The 26022-nt window shown below is 48.3% G+C and overlaps 1 protein-coding gene across 2 annotated transcripts in view; it reads right to left on the bottom strand.

Moving 5' to 3' along the window:
• The window catches only part of SLC2A9 (solute carrier family 2 member 9), a 189664-nt gene that overhangs the window by 57177 nt on the left and 106465 nt on the right, over nt 1–26022 (bottom strand). For both annotated transcript variants that reach the window (XM_021677593.2, XM_021677592.1), the window contains one exon: nt 6063–6250. In XM_021677593.2, the coding sequence (XP_021533268.1) occupies nt 6063–6250 (188 nt within the window). The remainder of the gene's footprint in view (nt 1–6062; nt 6251–26022) is intronic.

Raw genomic sequence — 26022 nt, 5'->3', positions numbered from 1 at the left:
CTCTGGGGAACTGTGGGTCTGTAGGCAAGGGACTACATGTCTCTAAAGAAGGTAAAAAAAAATCTGTCTTTCAGGCTGGTTGTAAAAATGTTTAAAGTGACAAAGTAAAGCATCTTTAAAAGATTTTATTTATTTTGGAGAGCGAGCTCGTGTGCGAGAGTGGGGGGAGGGGCAGAGGGGGAGGGAGAGGGACAAGCAGACTCTGCACTGAGCGTGGAGCCCGACGTGGGGCCCGATCTCAAGACCTTGAGACCATGACATGAGTCAGGCGCTTAACCCACTGAGCCACCCAGGTGCCCCAAGCATCTTTTATAGAATTGGTACATAACAAATGGGGGGGTATCATTCTAGAAGATTTCTATCTCTCTACTGAGACACCATGGCTCTTTGGTAAAGGAAAATGTCAGTTATGCACATGCCTTGGGGAGGAAGGCCTTCTGGGGCTGCTTCTCAGCCTGCTTCTTGATTGCCTGCCTCCAGGGCCCCAAAGCCCTCCTTCCTAACTCCTGACACAGTGTGTTAGAGACCTAGCATAACACACATCATCATTTTCAACTCTCTCAACAGCTTGTGAAGGTGACATTGCCTTAGGATCAGAGAGACCACACACAGCCAGTAAGACCAGAGCCGGGTGCAGACCCAGGCCTGTTTGCTTCCGGCCCCACGGCTCTTCCACTGCTCGGGCTATGCTGGGGCTGTCCGTGCCCCTGGCTGACTGGAGATTCCTCTTCCATCCATCATTCCCCCCCCCCCCCCCCCCGTAACCAGGAGGCTCCTCGCCGGTGAGAGACAGAACATTCGCACAAAAGTCTGGTTTTCGTGCAAAGGACAAACTGCTCAGGAGGAAGGCAGTTGCAGAAAATAAGGAATTTTAAGTGACAGGTCTAATTTTAGAGGAGGGAATTTGAAAGCCATTGTGAGAAGGAGGGAAAAAACAACCCCACACTGAAAAGGAATTTAGAAACAACTAAATGTTAAATCCAACTTCCGCTTGATTTCTAAGGTATGCGGAAACTATTCATTGACTTCTTGGCGAAAATGCACTGGGCAATATGTAATGTTCGCTTAATGTGGTGATTGTCACCTGGGGGTAATTTTCCCCCCAGGGGACATTTGGCAACGTCTGAAGACATTTTTGGTTGTCACAACTGGTGGGGTAGCCTACTGTCATCTGGTGGGCTGAGGCCAGAGATGCTGTGGAACGTTCTATACTACACAGGACAGCCCCCCATGACAAGGGATTTTCCTGCCCCAAATGTGCATAGTGCTGAGGCTGTGAATGTCTTGGTTAGTGCAGGCACCTGGGCCTTAGAGAAAGGCTGGCCAAGCCTGGGCAGGTGCTTGGCCCTCTGGAAACCTCATTTCTTCTTCTAGAAAATGAGGATGGCCCCATTTGCCCTGCAGGACATTTGGGGCTGGAATGAAGTGATCAATGGCGAGATTCCTAGCAGTATTTGCAATGTCTTCAACTACAGACCATGTCCCCCCAAATAATTTCTGAGACAATTAAGGGAAGAAAGCAAGTTTTAAAGGGCATTTGAAGTTTTCCATCTGGTAGACAGCATTCCTCCTTGTCTCACGCATTATTTGGACTGAGAGGCAAGAGGTGCAGGGGAGAACTGGACTGAAGCACAGGGCTCTGAGGCTGAGGTGGCTGCCAGCCAGTGTTTGTCCTTTTGTATGTAAAAGAGAGGGTGTCAGACTTGTCGCATTGGCTGCCTAGGGATGACCTTGGGACACAGCCCAGGGACACATATGGGGATGCTCGAAGGGGGCCTTAGGGACCCTCCCTGCTCAGGGCTCAAGCGGCCAGACCTTGTGGCCAAGTGGCTGGGGCTCAAATCCCCTTTCTACCACTTGTAGCTGTGTGACCTAGGGAAAGTCTCTCAATGTCTCTGTGCCCAACAGTGGTGTCTGACTCACAGGACAGACATGGGGACACCTTCTGGCTCACGTTAGTGCTAAATGAATGTTTGCTTTATTATTATTACAGCTGAGCAGACAGAGGCTGGGGGAGGGTAGTGATTGGCCTAGGCTTCCCACTGCAGGCCTGTGGTCACACTGAGACAGACAGCCAGGCCTCTGGATATGGGTCCAGAGCTTTTTGCTCCATGTCCAGTTAAGCATGCCGAGCGGGAAGTATTACTTCTGACTTAAAGATTAAAAATAATCCTAAGCAAACAATAAATAGAAGCAGAATACCTGAACATAATAAAGGCCATACATGACAAGCCCAGAGCTAACATCATACTCAGCTAATATCATATCATAATATCATCATACTCATCAAACTGAAAGCTTTTCCTCTAACATCAGAAACAAGACAATGATGCCCACTCTCACCACTTCTAGTCAACATAGTACTGGAAGTCCTAGCCAGTGCAATTAGAGAAGAAAAAGAAAGAAAAGTCACCCAGAGCAGAAAGGAAGAAGTAAAATCATCACTGTTTGCAAATGACACGGTCTTAAATGTAGAAAACCCTGAAGATAGCACACACACACATACACACATTGTTAGAACTAATAAATTTGGTAAAGTTGCAGGATACAGAATCAACATACAAAAATCAGTTGTGTTCTGGGCACCTGGGTGGTTCAGTCGTTAAGCGTCTGCCTTCAGCTCAGGTCATGACCCCAGGGTCCTGGGATCGAGTCCCGCATCGGGCTCCCTGCTCAGCGGGAAGCCTGCTTCTCCCTCTCCCACTCCCCCTGCTTGTGTTCCCTCTCTCGCTGTGTCTCTCTTTGTCTCTGTCAAATAAATAAATGAAAAAATAAAAATCTTTAAAAAAATAAAGAAAAAAACAAAAATCAGTTGTGTTTTTATATACTAACAATGAACCACCTGAAAGGGAAATTACGAAAATAATTGTATTTACAATAGCATAAAAAAATACTTGGGGGGCGCCTGGGTGGCTCAGTTGGTTGGGCGACTGCCTTCGGCTCAGGTCATGATCCTGGAGTCCCGGGATCGAGTCCCGCATCGGGCTCCCTGCTCGGCAGGGAGTCTGCTTCGTCCTCTGACCCTATCCCCTCTCATGTGTTCTCTCTCTCTCATTCTCTCTCTCTCAAATAAATAAATAAAATCTTAAAAAAAAAAATACTTGGGGGCGCCTGGGTGGCTCAGTTGGTTAAGCGACTGCTTTCGGCTCAGGTCATGATCCTGGAGTCCCTGGATCGAGTCCCGCATCGGGCTCCCTGCTCGGCAGGGAGCCTGCTTCTCCCTCTGACTCTCCCCCCTCTCAGGTGCTCTCTCTCTCTCATTCTCTCTCTCTCAAATAAATAAATAAAATCTTTAAAAAAAAAATACTTGGGAATAAAGTTAACTAAGGAAACGAAAGACTTTTGCACTGAAAACTAAAAAGCACTAAGGAAATAAATACACAAATAAATGGAAAAATACTCCATTCATGGACTAGGAGATTTAATATTATTAAAATGGCCATACTACCCAAAATGAGCTACAGATTCCATGCCATCCCTATTAAAATCCCAATGGCATATTTTCCAGAAATAGAAAAAAATCCTAAAATTCCCCTGGAACCATATCTTTAAAAAGAACAAAACTGAAGGCATCATATTTCCTCTTTTCAAAATATATTACAAAGCAGCAGTAATTAAAACAGCGTGATACTGACATAAAGACAGACATATAAACTAAGGAAACAGAACAGAGATACCAGAAATAAACCCATATGTGGTCCACTGATTGCTGAGGGGTGCCAAGAATATTCAATGGGGAAAGGATAGTCTGGCAAATAGTGTTGGAAAAATTGGATACCCACATACAAAAGAATGAAAATGGATGCTAATCTTCACTCAAAATGGATTAAGATTTTAAACACAAGAACTGTAAAAATCCTAGAAGAAAACATAGGGGAAAAACTTTGTAACATTGGTCTTGGCAATGATTTTTTTTTTGGAGATGACACCAAAAGCAAAAATCAACAAGTGTGACTACATCAGACTAAAAAGTTTCTTCACAGTAAAAAAAAATAATCGACAGAGTGGAAAGGCAATCTACAGCATGGGAGAAAATATTGGCAAACCATATATCTGATAAGAGGTTAATCACCAAAATATATAAGGGACTCCTACATCTCAATAGCAAAACAAAATAAGATAAAACAAAACCCCCCAAAGCCTCCAAACAACTCCATTAAAAAATGGGCAAAGGACTTGAACAGACATTTCCCAAAGAAGACCTACAAATGGCCAACAAACACATGAAAAGACACTTGACATCACTCATCATCAGAGAAACGCAAATCGAAACTACAGCAAGATACCACCTCACAGCTGTTAGGATGTCTATCATGAAAAAAAAAGTGCTGGTGAGGATGTGGAAGAATTAGAACCCTTGCACACTGTCAGTGGGAATGCAAACTGGTGCAGCCGCTCTGGAAAATGGTATGGAGGTTCCTCAAAAAATCAGAACTGCAATATGAGTCAGCATCCCACTTCTGGGTTTTTATCCAGATCGAAATCAGGATCTCGAAGAGATATCTGCACACCCATGTTCAATGCAGCACTATTCACGGTAGCCAAGGTGTGGAAATATCCTAAACGTTTGTCAATGGACTAATGGATAAAGAAAATGTGGTATGTGTACGCATGATGGAGTATTATCCGGCCTTGAAAAGGAGGGATATCCTGCAGCATGTGACCGCATGGATGAACCTGGTGGACACCATGCCGAGGGAAAAAGCTGATCGCCAATACTGTACGCTTGCACTTTCGTGAAGTATCTAAAGTAGCCAAACTCATAGAAGCAGGGAGCAGAGTGGTGGTTGCTAGGGGCTGTGGGAGGAGGAAATGGGGGGCTGCCAATCAACAGGTGCAAAGTTTCAGTGAAGCAAGATATATACGCTCTGCAGATGGGCTGTAGGACACTGTGTCTACAGTTCACAATCCGGCGTTGCGCACCTGAACGTTTGTTAAGGAGGTAGATCTCACATTAAATGTGCTCACGACAATAGCAAAACAGAAGAAAGGCAGTCACTATGAGGAGGGTGGGATACCTGGAAGCTGAGACCTCCCCAATCCCAGCCCTTGGAGCAGACGAGATGGTTTCTCCCCATCCCATGCTGATGCAGTGGGGTTTACAGATACACCCTAGTGGGATTTATATAGAAGTTATATAGGGAATGCAAATTGGAAAATTATATCCCGGGAGAGGAGAGAATTCTGTTTAGAAATGTCATGGTTCTCAATCCAAATGCCTCATTAAATACAGATTCCATATGTGGCTTTTACTACTCTAAATGTTAGCTCTAAGAAATGGATCTGCCCCCTCTCTACCTTCTCAGAACAGGGAGGGAGGCTTTGAGCCTGGAGGTGCAAAGAGGAGGAAAGGGCAGCCCCTGTCCAAGGCCGTGCCCTTGGCCCAGGCCCCTCCTCCTCCTGCTGACTTTAACCAGACCAAGGAAAAAGGTAAAAACAGGTAAGTTGCAAGATGATTTCATTTCATCCCAATGTTTCCAAAAATAGAATCAAGAGTAGTTGAAATGCGGCAAAACATGATGGTTGGAACTTTCCATGCTGTCACCTTTCCCTCTCTGGACAGGGACGCCTCCCCTTCTATGTCATCTCCCCAAACATGCCCCAAACCCCCTCCCTGCTGACTTTCAGGGGATGCCAGGCTCATGAATGCAGCGGAGCTGTTTTGTCTGGGGCTCTGTGGAAGGTCCCCTTTATCCTGTTGAAATCAGCCCAACCAAGAGTACTTTTATTTAAATCATCTTTCAATGACAACTTCCTAATACCCATTTTAGTAAGAAATCTGAGTTTTGGGGATCAGAAATTATAATGGTAGGCAGCATTTATTAAGGGGCAACTTTGTAGCTGCTGCATTGAACACTCTGCATGGATTATTTCTTTCAGTATTACGTCAGCCCATTTTACAGATGAGGAAACTGAGAATGGATCAGACTGTGGGATTGCCCAGTGGTGCAGAGCTGGTAGAGGTAGCAGAGCTGGGACCGGATCCTGGTACTGAGGCCCAAGCCCTGCCCCACCTTGCCCTCCCCTCCCTCTAGTTCCTCCCTTTGCGCAGGGATGCTCACCGCGTTGAGACCGCAGAGCTGGTAGCAGGCCATGGTGATGACCACAGTGAAGACCTGCCAGCGCACGAGGGGACTCCGGAGCAGCTCCAGCACGGACACCAGCTGGACATTCCTCTGCACGCGGCTCTCCATCAGGACCTCCTCCACCTCTCGGGAGACATCCTCTTTGCCCAGGAAAGTCTGGAAGGCTGCAAACAGGGGCAATCACAGATTTTTAGCAGGGATCAGGATGTTTGCCGAGTCTGACACTGGGCTCTGCGGGGATAGTTCCACCACCCAGACCCACACATTGTCAGGGAGATAGCTGGCAGGGGCCTTTGAAACCATGAAATTCTACGCCTTTGTTTGGAAATAGGAAAACGGAGGCCCAGAGATGTGCGGTGATGTGCCCAAAGTCACCTGGTTGGCTAGGAGAAGAGCCAGGAGAGAACAGGAGTCTCCTGATTGCCCCCAGAGGGAAGAGGAGCACATCCAGGGTTCAAGTCCCATTGCGATCTCAGCGCATCGGTCCATTGTTTGTAACCATTCCTGCCTCACATGGCTCTGTTAGTAATGGGATGATGTATACACACTAACCCCTAGCTCAGAGCTTCGCACACAGGAGGTTTTCTTTTGATAAATATTTATTCAGCGCCTCCCATCTGCCTGGCCCTGGGTGCTCATCCTTGCTGGAGGTATTCAGATGGTCAGGCTGCCTGCCACTTGGCCAGGATGCTGGGAGTAGATTCTATCATCGGGAGGAGAACTGAACTAAATGCCCTCCAAGGCCCTTTCCATATGACCCTGGGGAACACAGGAACCGTGGGTGGACATATTCTCAAAGAGCTAGTCTTCCCAGGATTCAAAATTACCCTTGTGACTTATGCCTTTTCCAGGCTGAACACTGCAAATTTCCAGCCTCAGGGAACCTGCTATTTGTTACCAAGCCCTTAATTGCGCAAACCTCCATGTATATAGATGCAAAGGTGGGCAGACTGATTAGACCCCTGAGATCATGATAATCAGATAATAGGAGACACTTTTAGAACACGGACTTACATATCCAGTGCTCTAGTATCTAGCCTCCTACAGAGAGAGGTGGCTTTGGTGACGGCTCCTGTGGACAGTCCATCCCAGACACAGTGGGCATCATCCTTGAAAACACTGCTCTGCACTGCAGGGCATGTGAAATTGCTCTTCTTAAGTAGCAGGAAAATAAAGGCTATTAAACTTGCTCCAGATTCTACAAAAAGCAAGCCCATGAAGCCTCTGGGATGTTATTTCCAGTAGTACACTGAAAACGGCTTCAGAATCTTTCTTTTGTAAGTGATGATTTAATACTTTTCTTAGTATTTTATTATGGATAAATGGAAGAAGTAGCCAAATGAGTGACGTTTCCACATCATTCACTACACCATAGTATTGTTAACACTGTCTCAAAGTTCAAAACGCAACACTCATTTGATAAAGTCATCCTAAAGTTTTAGGGCAGAAAAATATTTCTTTCTCCTTCCTGACATACATGCTTTCCATGTAAAATAAAGAGAAATTTATAGCCTATTTTTTTTTTCCTTTCCCACCTTGGCTGCCAGGAGGCTCTCAGCTAAATTTGATGCTCAGCTCTTTAACAGAGTTTCCTGGAACAAAATCTCTCTTCTTTCCTAAAAGCTGTGATCTCCTTCTTTTAAAGCATCGATTTAATTACCTGCTGTATATGTGTTCATAAAAATAGTTTCTACTTGCTCCACATCCTTTATTTTTTTAAAGATTGATTTATTTATTTTAGAGAGAGAGAGTGTGGGGGTGGGGGGGCAGAGGGAAAGAGAATCCCAAGCAGACTCCCCTCTAAGCACAGAGTCCAATGCGGAGCTCAGTCCCAGGACCCTGAGATCATGACCTGAGCCAAAATCAAGAGTTGGACGCTTAACCGACTGAGCTACCCAGGTGCCCCTCCACACACCCCTCTTCAAGTTTCCTGTGACTGGTGAAGAAGAGTATCTGGTGAGGGAGAGTATCATGGCAGACATGGAGATGCACCACTCACTGATGGATGAAGAGGGCAGGAAGGGGGCGGGCGGCCTCCTGTGATAAATCCTAATGCCATCCTTTCTCCAGAGGCCATACTCCTGCGGTCAAGTGGAGACATGGCCTCGCATCCTCCACTGCCTCAGCTTCTAGGCCCACCTGAGCTGGGCCTGACCGCCGTCCGGGATGCTCGGAGGACGGGGATGGGGGAGGAGGTTGGCACTGCCAGGCCCTGCTGACTGGCGGACAGTTGAGTTTCAGGCTCCCCAGGCTGATGCTCAGGAGCACACAACCCTTGGGGGAGAAGCACCGGCTTTTTTAAGGGACAGTCTCAGGGCCCCACCCAGGCCCAATTCTCGGCACGTACGAGCTCCAGGCAGCGTGCCAAGTACAGCAGCTGGAGGGACAGAAGCTACAGACCCTGCACAGGCAGTGTCCTCATCGGTCACCCACTTTTCCTAACGTGCATTCTGTGGAATGCCGATTCTCAGAGAAGCTCCATGGAATAAAATGCCTTGGTCAAAGAAGTTTAGTAGCGGGGCGCCTGGGTGGCTCAGTTGGTTAAGCGACTGCCTTCGGCTCAGGTCATGATCCTGGAGTCCCGGGATCGAGTCCCATATCGGGCTCCTTGCTCGGCAGGGGGTCTGCTTCTCCCTCTGACCCTCCCCCCTCTCATGTGCTCTCTCTCTCTCATTCACTCTCTCAAATAAATAAAATCTTAAAAAAAAAAAGAAGTTTAGTAGCATTGTACACTCTATCTCTTGGTTCAAATGTCACGTTAATTACATAATAAACGTTCTGATAAGTCCTGCATAAAGACACCCATTTAATTTTTGTTTTGCTCCACATTTCCTGCATATATTTGCTGGAGCACCTACTCACAACCTGCAGAGGATCATCAAGAAATTTTATTCTAATTCTATGTGACATGTGTCACAGTGAGAGTGAATCCAGGATGTCCCCATGGCCTGGAGGAAGAATCCCAATGGAGGACATGGATCAGAGAGTAGAGGCAATTATCATATCATGAAAAGCAGAAAGAGCCCAAATGTCCTCCCAAATAAATCCATATTCTAGTCCCCAGAACCTGCTCATAGGTTAGCTGATATGGCCACAGGGGCTTCGCAGATATGATCGAGTTAAGGATCCTGTGATGGGGAGGTTATCCTGGATTATTTGGGTGGGCTCAATGTTATTATGAGGATCCCTGTAAGAGGGAGGCAGGAGGTCAGAGTCGGAGAAGATGTGTTAGAAACAGAGAATGGAGGGGATGCACTTTAAAGATGGAGGAGGGGTCATGAGCCAAGGAATGGGGGTGCCTCTGGAAGCTGGAGACCTTGTAACACCTCGGTTTTAGCCCAGTGAGACCTCTTTTGGAGTTCTGACCTCCAGAACTGTAAGATAATAAATTGGTTTGCTTTTTTTTTTAAAGGAATTGCTGAAAAATCTTGCTTCAGATAAGGCGTGACCCAGCAGCTCAAACTAAATCACTAAGTAAGTACCAAATTTCTTTCACGTATTCCTGTATCGTTTTAAGCCACTAGGTTTGTGGTAATTTGTTAGAACAGCCAAAGAAAACTTACACAGAGCCATTTTAATTAGACAGAAGTAGCTCCCCCCCAACTCCTACCACTCGCTTTCGGTGTGACATGGGAAAATCATCTGATCTCTCAGGCCTTAGAGTGCTCCTCTTGCCAGGTGGGGCTGACCTCAGAGACCCAATGTCTCTGGTCATTATGACAGCTCCTCAGGGCAAGGATGCAGAGCAGTAGCCCAGAGCCTGGCTCACTGCGGATGCAACACCCATAATGTCCCCTTGCATGGACGAGTGACGCCAGCATCATGCAAAATCTAAAAAGGGCAAATTTGGGGTGTGTCTGCCCAGTGCTGTCTGAGGTCTAGGAGGAAGGGCTGGAAGGGACAGGGACCACAAACTCCAACTGAGTAGCCACAAACCCAAGGTTTAAGCTCTAGAACCAGGCTGCTAGGGCTGGAGCTCTTGCTATGCCATGTCCTGGCTGGGTGACCGTGGCTGAATTGCTCCTTGCTATGCCATGTCCTGGCTGGGTGACCGTGGCTGAATTGCTCAGCCTCTCTGTGCCCTACTAACGCCTGGCCTGTAGGCTGTGGCTTGCAGACCAGGTAATGGGCATACACCTGGAGAGGTGCCCAGCCCTGGAAGGTGCTCACTGAGTGTCCCACGTAGGTTGGGAAGCCCACTGGGGTGGGGCCCATGGGCTTCCCTAAGGGTTGGTCTGGCTTCTAGGCAAGGGCCTTCCTGGGGGCTGCCTCTCTGGGTGCACCAGAATGGAGGACAGGACTCTCCTGGCAGCTAATTCTGCCTGAGTGTTCATGGCTGCCTGGAACTCGACTGCAAGAGATCCAAGAGATCCAGGTTGTCCCCTCTGCCCAGCGAGGAAGGGTGTGGATGCTGGCTCAGGGCAGAATGTGGCAGAGCGGGGAGGTGGCTCACATGCCACATGTCAGCTGTACCCAGGTGGACAACACAGGCCTCGACCTCCACCGGGTGGGCCTGGGCGCCTGCTCCTGGCCAGAGCCTGGACGGCCTCAGGGATTTGGAAGTGGGCTGGTGTGCCGGTTAGGGACATGAGGGCAGTCCCGTAGAGCTCCGAGCTCCTTTCCTTCATGATCGCCAAGGGCTGAGCCCCAACACTCTGCCAGCCCAGTTTCACACTGGCGGTACGAAATGAAGAAATGAAGGCGAGCAGGTGCTCTTGGCTTGGTCTGACTCACATATCTGAAGTTTCCAGATCAGTGGAGCGGTGTCTGAGGTTCTGCCTGTGCCTGGCCAACTCAGAGAAAAGAGCTGGAAGCGGACTGCAGCCCACATCGGGCCCTCAAATACCCACCAGCGCCACGCCCCGAGCAAAACGTGGAGAGGTGTGCGGCAGAGAGGAAAGGTGGCGGTGGGCGGTGGGCGGTGGGCGGTGGGGACAGACTGATGGGGCTCTGTCTGGCATCTGCTGCCCACTAGCCTGGCGCCTGGGCCCGTCTCGAGTGCCTCACGCACCTCTGCTTCCTCCGGTTCCAGACCATCTGGCGCAGTAACGCCCGCCTGGTCTGCGCGCACCTGTGACCAGGCAGGTACTGCCGTGGCAGGGTGGTTAAGGGCCCCGGCTCTGGGGCCACGCTGCCTGGGGCTCAGATCCTCGCTTCTCTCCTCGTCACCTAGTCTGATGCCACGTGAGGTTCTTGATGTTTCTGTGCCTCAGTTTCCTTATCTGTAACATGGACAGAGAAGCATCGGGGCTGTCTGCGGTGGTAAATGTCAGCACACACGAGGTCCTCGGAACACAACTGCTCTTAACGGGCGACGAGCACTGGAGGTCCGTGAACTGTTCCAGGAGGCACTTGCTATACCCCTCACCCCTTCCTTCTTCTCTTTTTTCTTCCTTTTTAGCCTGACAAATGGTACAAAATGCTATAACCTTCCATTGTGGGTTGAATTGTGTCCCCATAAACAGATGTCGAAGTCCTAACCTGGTAACTGTGAATGTGACCTTATCTGGAAACAGGGTCTTTGCAGATGTGATTGTCAGTTAAGATGAGGTCACACTGGAGTAGGATGGGCCCTTAGTAAGAGGAGAAGAGACACAGAGACAGACACACAGGGAAGACGGCCCCGTGCGACCGGAGGCAGAGCCTTTGCTTTCAGTCTAGAGCGATACATTTCAGCTTACGTGTCCCATTGACCGGTCTTGGACTTGGGAATGGTAGTGTTTGGTTCTAATTGAACTAACTCTGATGAACGTACGGGCAGCTTATAAAGAATCCTCCAAAGAAGGCACGAATTAAGGTAAGACTGAGGTTTCTGCACAAAGACAGGAGCCAGCAACCACCTCTGCTCCGGGTGCGAGCCCACTGTCAGCTTCCCAACAGCAGGCTGCCTGGCCGAGGTTCGAAAACTTAAGACATAAATAATCCACCTCTTCAAAGTAAAGGTGGCATTTTAAGGAGAGTGAGAAAAGTAGCAGCTTTTCAAAGGAGATTGCTCTGTGGTAAGAGATTTGTGGAAACGGTGCCATCACCATGTGGCCTGGGACCCAAAGTGCTGCACACGGGTCACCAGGTCAAATTCCCACCTCTGCACATTAAAAAACAAAATCCCTGCAAACAGTTTCAAAAGCGTTCCTGTTTGAAAATACTCCAGATGAAGAGTTTCAGTGGGTTTTGCTAAATCATGGTAGTCAAAACATAAAAAGGCAACATTGTCTCCTGATTTTGCAGGAACAAAGGAGTGAAGCTGGGAGGGTGGAAATCTACCTGCTCCAGCCGCCCCCCCCCATCGCCCCCCACCCCTGCCCAATCCCTGACACTGCATTCCTAGCAGATGGGACTGCAAAACAAATACCAAATTCCAAGTGTGTTAAGTTCAGCCAGCCTTGCTGCCGCCTTCCGTTTGGATCTACATTGTTTTCTGAGGTTCTTTTTGAGCTCTCATCACGATTCGGGTGTGATGGTGTGATGGGGACACCAGAGGAAACCACTGCTGTCAGCCCTGGTAAATGGAGCAGCTGGGAGCAGAGCCCCAGCAAGGGCACCAAAACCCTTGCTCTGGATGCTCGGTTATGATCCCTGGGAATTTAGAACCAGAACTTTCAGATCTTCCCTCCTTCCCCCCGCCCCCTTACTGCTTCCTTCCTTCCTTCTTTCCCTGCCTTTCTTCCTAAGTCTTCATTCCATATCCTGAATTCTTGAAGAGCCTAGAAGCAAGCTCAGGCTTCATCTCACCCATCCATTTGCCCATCACTTGCATCAGACTGAGCCAAAGGCCTGAGTTGTAAATCAGCACCAATTTTATTACACTTTGGAAGCACAGAGAAGATTGGTTTGAATTAACTCTTGCATTCTTTTTTCACCCAGAGCCCCTAAGTAACATTCCCTTCCTTCCAATCTCTAGAGGAAGGCCTGGAATCTGCCTCTGGAGCTGGGACCCTACTCACAAAGGGGCAGGAAACCATGCAGGGAGGGGACAAAGCACATTAGTGCAGTGTCGGGGGTGTCCTGAGGCTGGTAAATGGCTCTCACTGATGCTCCTGTCATCACTGTGGTCCTACCAGATCAAGGCAGGTGCTTACGCTGGTGTAAGGCTTATGACACCTCCTGCCAGAGGCTGGGTCTTATTCAGGGCCTGGCATGCAGCAGGTGCTCAGACCACGTTGGATGAATGTAACTGGTCCCTCCTCATATTTGCTTAGTCTGAAGAAGGAGATCCTCTGGGAGGAGAAGCCTAGATGTGGATAAGTTTGGACTCTTTGGCTCTGAGGTCAGAACGAGGACCAATGGCAGCAGCTGTGATGCGTCAGAAGTCAGCTCACCATGAGGAGGAACTGACTGATGTGGCCAAGGGAAGATCGGGCGGTTTCATAAGCAGTGAGCTCCCCATCCCTGAAGGTGTGCAAGGAAAGGCATGATGACTACCTGTCAGAGATACTGTGGGAGGGAACCAGGCATTGAACAGGAAGAAGGACGAGGTCTCTTAAGCAAGTGGAGAACCCAAGAAGTGTTCAGGTTCCATGAAAGCCTGCGAGAGAACGAGATGAGGGCATCTAGGGGGCAGGGAGCAGACAGGACAGACACTTTCAATTTTAGCTAGCTGTCCATGGAGAGAGAGGAAATGGCCTTAGAAATTCATAGTCAGTGAGTCCATTTCAAAAGGACATTTGCTTATGGAAAATAACCCTCCAGGAGGGGTCTGTTCTCTTGAATCTCCAAGTCACTTAAATAGTTCATCTGATCTACTTGGGTCCTCTCCCTGCTCAGGCTCCCACTCTCGCCCTTGCACTTGAAGTAAAGGCTTCCCATGGCTCACACCTCATATTCCTGGCCATGTTCTAATCACTAATTCCAAAGAACTTGAAGAAGGAATGAGAATTTTCATTTCCCAAGTGGAGAGAAAATCCTCTGGGCGGTGCAGTCAATTTCTGGGCTGGGAGAGAAGTTCTTATGTAATCAGATCTTGTACCAGTTAAAGACTCGTCTTCATACAAGGGGAGTCAAGAGACCAAGCAGGCAGGGGAGGCAACATTATTGTGTACCTACTATGTGCCAGACTTTGGGCTAGGTGTCTTACAGACCTTATCGAGATAACCTAGTGTTGTTCTGTTCTCTGAGCCTCAGAGGAATTGGGAAATGTACCAGAGATCACAGGTAGAAGGTGAGGGAGTCAGTGTTCCAGCTTGACCTTTCTTTGCACACACCTCAACGAATGATGAAAAGAAACCACAGAGATGAAAAGCTAACAGAACCAAATTCAGTTCATTTCAACTAACCTGCAGCTTTTGAGAGCTTGCTATGTGTGGGGGGATGCAAAAGTGTCCTGTGTTAGGGGAAGAAAAAGGCACAGTTTCTGCTCAGAAGGAGTCCTTTAGGGGGAGACAGAACACATCTCACTGCAACTCCAGATGGATAGTGCTGGATGTGGCGCCTTCAGGAACCTCAGGAAACCCCCGCAAGTTCAGTGCTCCTACTTGCCTTTTAACAGATGGGGAAACTGAGGCTCAGAGGGATGAAGCGATGTGTCCAAGTCACACGGCAGAGCTGCCATTCCGGCCCCCATGGTGCTGCATGCCTGGGTTGGTGCAAGCATGACTTGGGCTGATCCTGCCAGGAGGCGGTCGCCGAGAGCAGATCTTGTATCATGCATCCCTTGTCCGAGAGGTTAGGTCAGGCCATTAGGCAGATGGGAAGTCCTCTTTCCCCAGAGTGCTCTTTAGATGTCTGCTGGCATTCTGCCTTTGCAAGGGTTGTTTCTGCATGTAATGCAATTAGCAGCTGCATTCATATTGTCAGGATCTCTATAGCTGTACCTTATTTTTTTCCATTAGTGAATGAATAATTTATTATTACTAAGATAAAAAAAATTATTCTCTTATGGTAAGGACACTGAACATGAGATTTGCCACGGAACACCTTTGTAAGTGCACAATGCAGTATTTAAGTGCACAATAGACATAGTGTTGTGCAGCAGACATCTCGAATTTATCCATCTTGCATAAACTTTATACCCACTGATTCCATCTCCCCACCTCCCCCTCCCCCACAGCCCCTGGCAACCACTATTCCACAGTTTGGTTCTATGAACTTGACTGTTTTGGATACTTTAAGTGCGTGAGGTCAGGCAGCACTCTCCCTCCTGTGACTGGCTTATTTCACGCAGCATAAGGTCCACCAGGTTCATCCACGTCACACACTGCAGGATTCCCTTCTTTTTTAAAGCTGAATAATAGTCCATTGCATGTGTATACCACATCTTCTTTATATGTTCATTTATCAGTGGACATTTAGGTTTTTTACACATCTTGGCTACTGTGAATGGTGCTGCATTGAACATCTAAGAGTGCTAATATCTCTTTGAGATCTTGATTTCAATGCTTTTGGATAAATGCCCGGATGTGGGACCGCTGGTCATATGGTATTTCTATTTTTCATTTTCTGGAGACTTCCTACTGTTTTCTATAGTGGTTGCACCATTTTGCATTCCTGCCAACAGTGTGCAAGGGTTCCAATTTCTCCATGTCCTCACTAACACTTGCCTTTTGAGTTTTTGATACTAGCTATTCTGGTGATGTGAAGTGATATCTCACTGTGGTTTTGATTTGCATTTCCCTGATCATAGCAATGTTGAATTTTTTCCCACATATCCATTGGTAAAGTATGTCTTCTTTGGAGAAATATCTATCCAAGTTCTTTGCCCATTTTTAAATAAGGTTACTAGATTTTTGGCTATTGAATTGCAAAAGTTCCTCATTTTTTGGGCTATTATTAGCCCCTTATCAGATATACGGTTTGCTAATATTTTCTTTTTTTTTTTTAAAGATTTTATTTATTTATTTGAGAGAGAGAGAGAGAGAGCACATGAGAGGGGGAGGGCTAGAGGGAGAAGCAGACTCCCCGCTGAGCAGGGAGCCCGATGCGGGACTTGATCCCAGGACTCCAGGATCATGACCTGAGCTGAAGGCAGTCGCTTAACCAACTGAGCCACCCAGGCGCCTGGTTTGCTAATATTTTCTACCATTCCATAGGTTACCTTTGCACTCTGTTGATTATTTCTTTGCTGTACAGATGCTTTTTAATTTGATTTAGTTCCCCTTATCCATTTTTGCTTTTGTTGCCTATGTTCTTGGTGTCATATCCAAGAAATCCCTGCCAAAACCAATATTAGGAAGCTTTCTCCTTTTGTTTTCTTCTAGGAATTTTATGGTTTCAGGTCTTACGTTTAAGTCTATAATATATTTTGAGTTGATTTTTGTGTATGGTGTAAGCTAAGGGTCTAACTTCATTCTTTTGCGTAAAGATACCCAGTTTTATAGTTATCCTCTATCCAGAAGACATTATAGCCCACAGCCAACGACATGCTCAACAGTGAGAAACTGAAAGTCTTTTCTCTGAGGTCAGGAACAAGACAAGGATACCCACTCTCACGACTTCTATTCAGAAGTCCTAGCCAGAGCAATTAAGTGAGAAAAGGAAAGAAAAGACATCCAAATTGGAAAGGAAGAAGTAAAATCATCCTTGTTTGCAGACAACATGGTCTTAGATATATAAAACCCCAACGACTTCACCCGAAATACTGTTGGAACTAAACACATAGATTCAGTCAAGTTGCAGGATACAAAATCAACGTGCAAAAATCAGTTGCATTTCTATACATGAACAGCAAACTACCCTAAGAGGAAATTAGAAAAAATAATCCCCTTTACAATAGCATCAAAGAGAAGAAAATACTTAGGAACAAGATTACGTAAGGAGGAGAAAGACTTTTACACTGAAAATTATAAAACACTGATGAAAGAAATTAAAGGGGACACAAAGAAATGGAAAGACACCCTGTGTTCATGGTTGAAAGATTTAAGATTGTTAAAATGACCGTATTACCCAAGGCCATCAACAGATTCAATGCCATCTTATTAAAATCTCAATGGCATATTTTACAGAAATAGAAAAAAAAATAATGTTACAATTCATATGGAACCACAAAAGACCATGAGTGGCCAAAACAACTTGAGAAAGAACAAAGCAGAGCCATCAGGGTTCCTGATTTCAAAATATGCTGCAGAGCTACCATAATTCAAACAGTATGGTACTGGCATAAAAAAGACAGACATAATAGACCAGTGGAACAGAATAGAGAGCCCAGAAATAAACCCATGGCTACACAGTCAACTGGTCTTCAACAAGCTGTGACTGAAACAGGCAAAATAGCAAGGTGGCCAAGGGCTAACTAACACTGGGGTGAGAGAGAGGCGGGGCACAACAGATTTACCCTGCGTGACCTGGGGAATCACTTGGCAGCTAAAACCTCGGCTGTCTTCTGTAAGGAAATAGAGTGAATAATGTCAATGTGAACAAGACTAGCCAATGTTCACAGAAGGCTACTATGTGTTTCAGAAGGTACTCGTGAGACTCAAACGACATGTGTCTATCAGGTGATAAGCCAGGGATTATCCCTGATGGACAACAGTTATCAGTGGTAGCTTTCCGAGGTAGGAATAGTGGAAGTACTTACTAAAAGAAAAAAAAAAAAACAAGCAAGCAAATGACCACAACAAAAACAGGCATCCTTCCTGGCCATATGTATTCATGGGTTTATGATCAACCCTTGAGCTGTGGATGGATTCCTGCCTTGTTCCTTTACTCTCTTATGTCAACTCATCTTTCCACCCCAGCACAACTGCTGCCTTTTTCAGGAAGCCCTCCCCGGTGTCCCCCTGCCAGTCCCATGGAGCTCTGTGCTCTTTCCCTCATAGCTCCTGGCATGGGGCCAACTCACACTCATCTGTGAGGTGACCTGGTTCCTGTCAGACCCCCTCGCTGACTGCTTGCTTCAGGAATCAGGGGCCCGGTCTGGTTTTGCTCCATATTTTATCCCCTGGGCTTAGTACATGCCTGGTACACAACAAAAACTCCAAAAATAAGTGGGCATGCAATGAACAGTGACTCCAGGAGGTTACTCATAACTCAGACTCCATTACAATGGCCTTCCCTGAGCTGCACTTCAGGCTTGTGCTTCAGCTCTTACTGAGGGTCCATATAAGAAAAATCATAGAAAAATATATTTTGCAATTGCTTTAACTTTAGTTTAAGATTTGATTATGTGTCTCAAGACCCTCTCTGGAGGGTCCCTTGTAATAAATGTTTATTTTTTATTATTTTTTATTTTTTTAAAGATTTTACTTATTTATTTGACAGAGAGAGAGAGAGAGCGAGAGTAGGAACACAAGCAGGGGGAGTGGAGGAGGGAGAAGCAGACTTCCCGCTGAGCAGGGAGCCCGATGTGGGGCTCGATCCCAGGACCCTGGGATCATGACCTGAGCTGAAGGCAGATGCTTAATGACTGAGCCACCCAGGCGCCCCAATAAATGGTTTTTAGAGTTGTGTGTAGGTAAACTCTGTCTCTCCTGAGAAACTGATTTGCTTCTCAGAAAGAGAGAGTCTTTCTGGAGGAATCAGTTCCTTTCTTGCCCTGGCTGCCAGGAAGCTCAGACACTAATTGGTATCTCCTCCTTGAAAGACGACAGGATGCCTCCCATGACATAGTCAGTTTCCAGGCACTGTTCTAAGCCCTTAATGTGAATTAAATCACTTAGAAGTTCAAAATAATCCAGTAAGATGAGTGCCTCAGACAGGGGAACCAAGAGAAAGGCTGCACGTAGCTAGCAGATGGCAATGCAGGGACTTGAACCCAACCAACCTTGCCCCACAAGTCTGAGGTCTTAACCTCCACAGTGAGCTACCACTTGGTAGCTCTGTTTTAATCAGCAGGGGCTCTTCCTTTTCCTTCCAGAGCCCTGAGTTTAACCTATAACACACACACACACACGCTTGTGCGCTTTATATGCTGTCTCAGTTTTTTCCTTGATTTCTATAAGGTAGAAGATGAAGTCAGTAACACTTATGAAAAAGAGAAAAAAGAAGCCTGTAAGGTATGGCCTGGCGAGTTTGACCTTTAACCTCCAGTTTCTTCATCCCTATGGAAGGGGATGTGTCCAGATTCCCTCTCAGCTTTGTGGGACAGGAGGGGGTGATGACAAGCACAGTGGACTATGAGTCAGGAGAAGGGACTTTGTCCTAGCTCAGCCACTGACTTGTCTGGTGGCTTCAGACAAGACTCACTGATCTGGGCTCAGTTCCACATCAGCACGATGAAGCTGTTGCATTGGCATGAGTGCATTTCTAACTTCTGAAGCCGAGATGAAGCCTCCTGGTTTAAGCTCAGCTGCTCCCCTCCAGTCACATTCCACTACAACCAGATGTCCTCATGCTTTTGGGCCACACCATGTCTATCCCAGATTCTTGTGGTTTTATAGACAAAGATTTAGACTTTGTTTCCAGCCAAGCCTGGGTTCAAGAACTGGCCCCACCACTTACTAACTGAGCAGCCTTTGGCAGGTTATACCAACCTCCCTGGCCTGACCTGTAATGTGAGGGTAGGAACATAATCTCTTAGAGCTGGAGAACACTGTGACAGGTGGGCCACCTGCATGTGCCTTTGTGCCCCAGGCCCTTACCACATGACAAGTCCATTTGTCCCCCCTTCTGTCACATCACTGCACAGTTAGGACACCCTCTGCCTGTGTCTCAAGTAGGTATCATTTATTTGTTCAAGTACTCAACACACATTTACTGAGCACCTACTATATTCCGAAAGATAGGTCTCTATAGCACCCTAATGTCAGTGCCTTGTGCTTGAGATTTGATTTTAGAGAACTCTTTAGAGAGTTCACTGTTAGACATTGTTCAGATAGTCTCCATGTCTGACTCAAACTGCTTTGAACTGAAGCCTTCATAAGCATGAAGAGCCTATGTCTTTATCGAACATTTTGTAAAAATTCCTTGTCTGGTTCCTTCCCTCTGAGCACACATCCAAACATCCCGACCCGCATACCTTCCGCACCACCTTGGGAGTGGCTGCAAGGAGACTTGGAATGGGACTTTATATATATGCTTTGCTTGGACTTGAAGATCCCTCCCCTGAGGAAGACCTCTCGGGTGCAGAGGTAGAAACTACCAAGGCATAAACATCAGAAGGTCCAAAGTGAGTATCTTACACATGTCCCTGGTAAAACCGCTGGCCTGGGTAATAAAGCTGCCTCACGCCTGTCTTTCCCGCTTCGCCTTCTTCTCCTCGGGTTGAAACTGCTCCGTGTTCCCAGGGCAAGGAAGATTCTGGTGGCCATAAACCGCTTAGAGCGTGAAGCACAGAGCTTGGAGGAGCAGCGTGCTGCTGTCAGGTGAACTTCGGTTTCATTCATTCTTTCCGCACATGATCAGGGAGCACCTACTACATGCCAGGCCCTGTTCTAGGTGCTGGGCTTCAGCTATGAGCAAAACAGGAAAAGTCTCTGCCCTTGGGGAGCTTTCGTTGGAGGAAGCAGATGCTAAACAAATTAGCATATAAATACACAATTTCAGGTACTAAGTGCTTAGAAGAAAAATAAATTAGGGTGAGGGACAGTGAAGAGGAGAGAAAGCGTTTGAGCTACTGTAATTGGGGAAGGTGTTTTGGGGGAGATGCCCCTGCAGCAGAGACCTAAGTGGACCGTTGGGGGGAGGAGCCTTCTGGTTGAAGGAGCTTGTGCAAAGGGCCGGAGTGAGATGTGCCCGGAGCACCCCCCTCATTTCTTAGCTGTGTCACATTCTGCCCACTGGGATCAGTCCCCAGTCACTCTGTGGCCTGCAGACCACATTGCCTGGACTCCCATGCTAGCTGATTCCTGGTAGATCCATCCATGAGAGGCGCGGGTGCAGGTCCAGGAGTAGGAGGAAGAAAGAGCCTCTTCTACCTCTGGTTGAAACTCCAGCACCAGGAGTGGTGGTGACCCCTGCTCAGCCTTGGAGACTGAAGCTCTGGGGTCCTTCCTGGCAATGGCAGCACCCACATTCGTGCCCCAGTTCCAGCATCCGCCCTGCAGCCACGATGTGCTGGCTGCAGTTTGCTGAGGTGGGGGGGCTCTGCCTGACGCCCCCTGCCCCACACCTTTGTGACCATCCCCCTGCATTCAGTACTTTTCTGAAGTATTCTTTCTGACCTCCTGAGGGGAACGCTGACCAGGGCGCTAGCTCTGTGACCTGAATCCCTCTGCATCTTTGTCTCCTCATCTATAAAAGAAGGAGCAGGAACATTGGAGGCTTTTTTGGTGAGGATTAAGGCAGTGGATGCAGCACACTTAACCTCTGTTCGTTTCCTAGTGCTTCTGTAATGAATTATTACAAACTCGGTGACTTCGGACAGCCTCACAGTTCTGGAAGTAAGAATCCGCAGTGGGTCTCAGTGGACTACAGGCAGGATGTTGTCAGGGCTGTGTTCCTTCTGGAGGCTCTAGGGGAGGATGGGTTTCTTTGCCTCTTCCAGCCTCCACAGTCTGCCTGCATTCCTTGGCCTGTGGCCCCCTCCTCTGTCTGCAAAGCCAGCAACCTTGGGCCGAACCCTTCTCGTGCTGCTACCTATCTGGTTCTTTCTCGTCTGCCTTGCTTTTCCACGACAAGAATCCTTGTGATTACATGGGCCCCTATTGGGAAATCCAGGCTTATCTTCCCATCTCAGAAGTCAGTCGATTAGCAACCTTAATTCCATCTGTGATCTCAGTTCCATTGTCGTGTAACCTACAATATCCACATGTCCTGGGAATTAGGATGTAGCCATCCTTCAGAGGAGGGAGATTCTATTCTGCCTCCCACACCAGCACATAACAGCAACTCAAACGGTCAGAAACATTTGAACCCAGTTAGTGCTCATTGTTCTGTGCCACCTCGCTGTCCCTTAGATGGAAAGCAGGCCACTCCAGCAATGACAACTGTGATCACCTGTCGTGTGAGCTCGTTCATGGGCGGTAGCAGACCCTATGCACTTGCTTTCAGGAGCCCTGGCAGCGACACCATTTCTGTCCCAACGTGCCAAGTCCTGATCTCAGAACCCGGAGCCGGACCAGCCTGAAGAAAGCATCTCGCCCAGTCCTGATTATACAGGTGGAGAAACCACAGCTCAGAGAGGTGGTGTGACAGGACTGGGGCTCCTGACCCTGGCCAGTGTGTAACACTGCACTCTGTGGTCTCTCTCAGCAGCTATCATCTGGAAGGACTCAATGAGGCTGATGCCGCCCGGGAAATAACTGGAAGGGACGCTCAGATGACGCACATGCAGTTCTGCTGCTGAGCAGTTTCTCACCCACAGACCGCCCAGTCAAAGCTGATGAGTCTCGGGGCCCCAAGGTTGGGGCTTGAGAGTCTCCCTTCCACTCTCCCCTGCAGGAGCTCCCTGGCTCATAAAATATTAATATCAGCATCCTTGTCATTTCATTAAATGCCCAGTCTATGAAGAACGAGTTACAGGATATTTGGGGGCTGTTCTAGGATGTGTTTTGTTGCCCAGGTACACCCATAGATCCCCCTCTGCTCATGAGAGTGGCAGGCTCTCAATCGGTGAGTCCTGAGAGGGGACAAGTATCATATGCTGCCTCCTCCTAGAAAGCGGGGCCATTCAGCCAGAACCCCGTCTCCATCCTCATCATATAGGACCCGTGAGAGGCCAGATGGGAGGTAATTGCAAGAATCTCCCTCCCGGGAGTCAGGGGGCCTGGCTTTTGAGCTCCAGCTCCAAAAATGGCCAGGCTGGGGATGACAGCAAGTTCCCAAATGTCTCTGGGTTGAGTGGCTCACCTGTGGATTTGCCTTTGTCCTGCCAAGGCATTCTGGGAAATTCAGTATTTTTAATGACCTTTCAAATGAATGGTCTTCAACAGATTGGAGCACACTTTCAAGGGCTTGATTTCTTTTCAAGGCCTTGATTGTCTATTCAATGCGTAGCCAATGGAAGTCTATGCTGGATTTTGGGGGGACATGGCACTTAAGGAGACGCAGTCCCTGCCCTTGAGAGTCTCACCATGTGGGGAGGGAGGGGGAGTGACAGAAACGGGCAGTGACACCACAGCGTGGCCAGGGCTGGGGCAGATGACTAGGGGAGGGAGGGATGGCGTGGGACCACGATGGTTAGTGTTATGTGTCAGCATGTCTGGGCCATGGCACCCAGAGAGAGTTGACCCTTGAACTGTGCAGATCCACTTACAGAAGGATTTTTATACACTACTCTTTGCATTTTCTCTTCCTTATAATTTTCTTCATAACGTTTTCTTTTCTCTAGCTTATTTCATGGTAAGGATACCGTAATAATACCTATAACATACAACATGTGTGTTAATTGACTGTTCGTGTTACTGGTAATGACAGAGGCTGGTCAACAGGTGGCTGGTAGTAGTTAAGTTTTTGAGGAGCCAAAAGTTATATATAGATTCTCAACTGTGCAGGCAGTTGGCAGCCCTAACCCCCACATTTTTTAGGGTCAACTATATTGGGTCAAACACCAGTCTAGATATCGTGGTGAAGACAGTTTTTAGATGAGAGTCACATTTACATTGTTAGACTCTGAGTAAAGCAGATTATTCTCCATAATGGGAGTGGGCCTCATTCAATCAGTTGAAGGCCTAAAGAGAAAAAGACTGAGCTCCCCAGACAGAGAGGTAATTCTGCCAGCAGATGGCATCAGACTTAACCGGCAACACTGGACTCTTTCCTGGGTCTCCAGCCCAGCATCCCGCCCTGCAGATTTGGGACTTGCCAATTTCCACAATCATATGAGCCAATTCCTTGGAATAAATCTCTTTCTGTATATGTATTTATAAATTTTTAATATTTACACAGGCAACGCATCCTGTTCTGTTTCTCTGGGGAACCCTAACACAGGGCCACCCCGATCCTTCTGGGGACCTCAGGGAAGGCGTCACCCCACCTCACTTCTTAGTGGATGCACGGTTCTAGAGGTGCGTGGCTTCCATCAGTGTGGTGGCCAGGAGAACGTGTCCACAGACCCCCGGCCACAGGGACAGAACTGACCAAGGGCCACAGCTGCTGTGCTCTGCAAATCATCACCCTGGGTGTCCAGGCCGTACTCTTCAGGGACTGCTCGCAGACAGTGGTAGAGCACAGCAGGGAAACTAAGGCATCCTTGTTCTAGGGACACAGGGCTTCCCTGGGGCTGATGCTGCTGGCCCCGTCCCTCCCTTGCCCACTGGGGGTCCAACGAGCATCACGGTCTGTCAGCTCCCTCCACATTTACACAGGCAATAATTCCAATAAAATCCTCGCTGCTTAGGCCACTTAGTCTCCACTTCTCAGAGGACCCAGAGGGACACAGTCAGTGACTCACACACCGAAGCCTGAGCTCCATGGAGAAGCACTGAACCTTCCATGGGAATGAGCTGGACCAAAAGGAAGACAGACATTTCCAACTAGGCAGCATCTCCAGGTCCTCCCCACGGCCCTCTGAGGCAGGGCCAGCATTACAGAATGCCGTGGAAGGATCTTCGTGATGCCCAAGAGATTTGCGGGACCCGAGGCTATGGCTGGGCCCAGGGTGCTCATGGCCTCTACGGGAGCTTGTTTCCTTCACCCTCTCAACCAGGACCTACTTGATCTACCACGAATGTTTGTTGATGGGCTGATTTCAACCACATGATTATAATCCCTGCACTGGATGTTGCCACACATCCGTGGTCTCATCTGAGCATCCTTCTGGGCCCTGGAGATAAGCACTGTGTTCCTCCCATTTCACAGGGTGGGAAAACTGAGTCCATGTCTGAGACAGTGGGCGACTTGCCTGGGCTCACAGCTACCATGCAGGGAAGCAGGGGCGGCACCCAGCCCGGCTGCCTCTCCAACCACGTGGGGCCTGCAGCGCGGCCCTGAGACACACGGGCGCCTTCCAGACAGCCAGGGAGCGTCAGAACATCAGCAGCGAGGTTACCAGGTACACAAAGGAGAGAAAAGCATGTAAATTTAATGGCTGACGCCAGAGTGTCTCTGCAGGATGGAAGTGATTTGGCTGAGAAAAGTATTTTGACAAACTCCTGGAGTGGAAGGTGTTTGCTGAAATCTGCATGTTGTCTGATTCCAGCTTTGGAAGGGAAGGCATGCTAGCAGGAGAGGAAGACGAGCTCCAGAGCCATCTGGAAGGCAGAGGGGACAGCGGACAGTGGTGAGAGGGGAAAGAAGTAGGTGCTGAGCGGTGGGGACCTCGTGCCTGGAGCCCTTCCCAAGATCTTCAATATTGCCTTGAAATGCTCCGGTGATGTGGGGTGCGTGCTTGCTGCTATGGTGTTTGAGGAAACCAAAGCAGGGGCTGAAGTTCAAGTTGGGGTGTTTATGATGCGAGACAGAGCAGCATGCAAGGAGGCTGGTGCCCACGACAGTTCGGAGCCCAGAAATGCTCAGGATTTCCAAGACACCCTGAAGAGGGCTTGGACGTTCCCTGTGCTGGCAAACTGGGATTCCAGGGAATTCCTCCAGCTCTTGGGGCGCAGACAGCCCCAGCAGACTCGGGGCTGCACAAGATCGGCCCCAACCACAGACACGATACAGAAAGCACCCCCTACTTGGCTGGAACCCTGGACAATTCTCTCAGTTTAAAGGGAGTCTGTCCTGCTCTCTGGAATGAAGCATATGAGCAATTTCAAGATGTGCCTTCATGCTCTGGGAGCTCAGGGTGGTTTCTGAGCTGTCTTCCTGCCCCTTTTGACCCTTGGGTATTTTGTAGGAAGGCGCCTGGCCCTCTGCTTGGCAGCCAGCCCACGAGCAGGCTCCCCAGCCAGGGCAAAGGGAGCCTGAGAGACAATTACTCCAGGGATACCAGGTGGTGGGGTGGTGGCACTCAGAGATCACTCATCCCATAAACATGAAGACAGAGCACTGATGGAGGAGGAGCAGGTGACTATGCTGGCAGAGGCAGGGTCAGGACCTCGGAGTCCCTCTGCCGGGTTCAGGAGATGGTGTCATCTTTCTGATTGGCACTAGAGCTGCCCCTCCCCGTCTCTCCTGTCATCTCCGGGGGGACACAGTGTGCCAAGAGTCCCCAGGTAAGAGCGGGCCTGGGAGGGGCTGGCCA

Source organism: Neomonachus schauinslandi, chromosome 2 (assembly GCF_002201575.2).
Source record: "Neomonachus schauinslandi chromosome 2, ASM220157v2, whole genome shotgun sequence".
Lineage (NCBI taxonomy): Eukaryota > Metazoa > Chordata > Mammalia > Carnivora > Phocidae > Neomonachus > Neomonachus schauinslandi.
The sequence above is the reverse complement of the archived record's forward strand: the minus strand, read 5'-3'. Positions and strand labels throughout refer to the sequence as shown.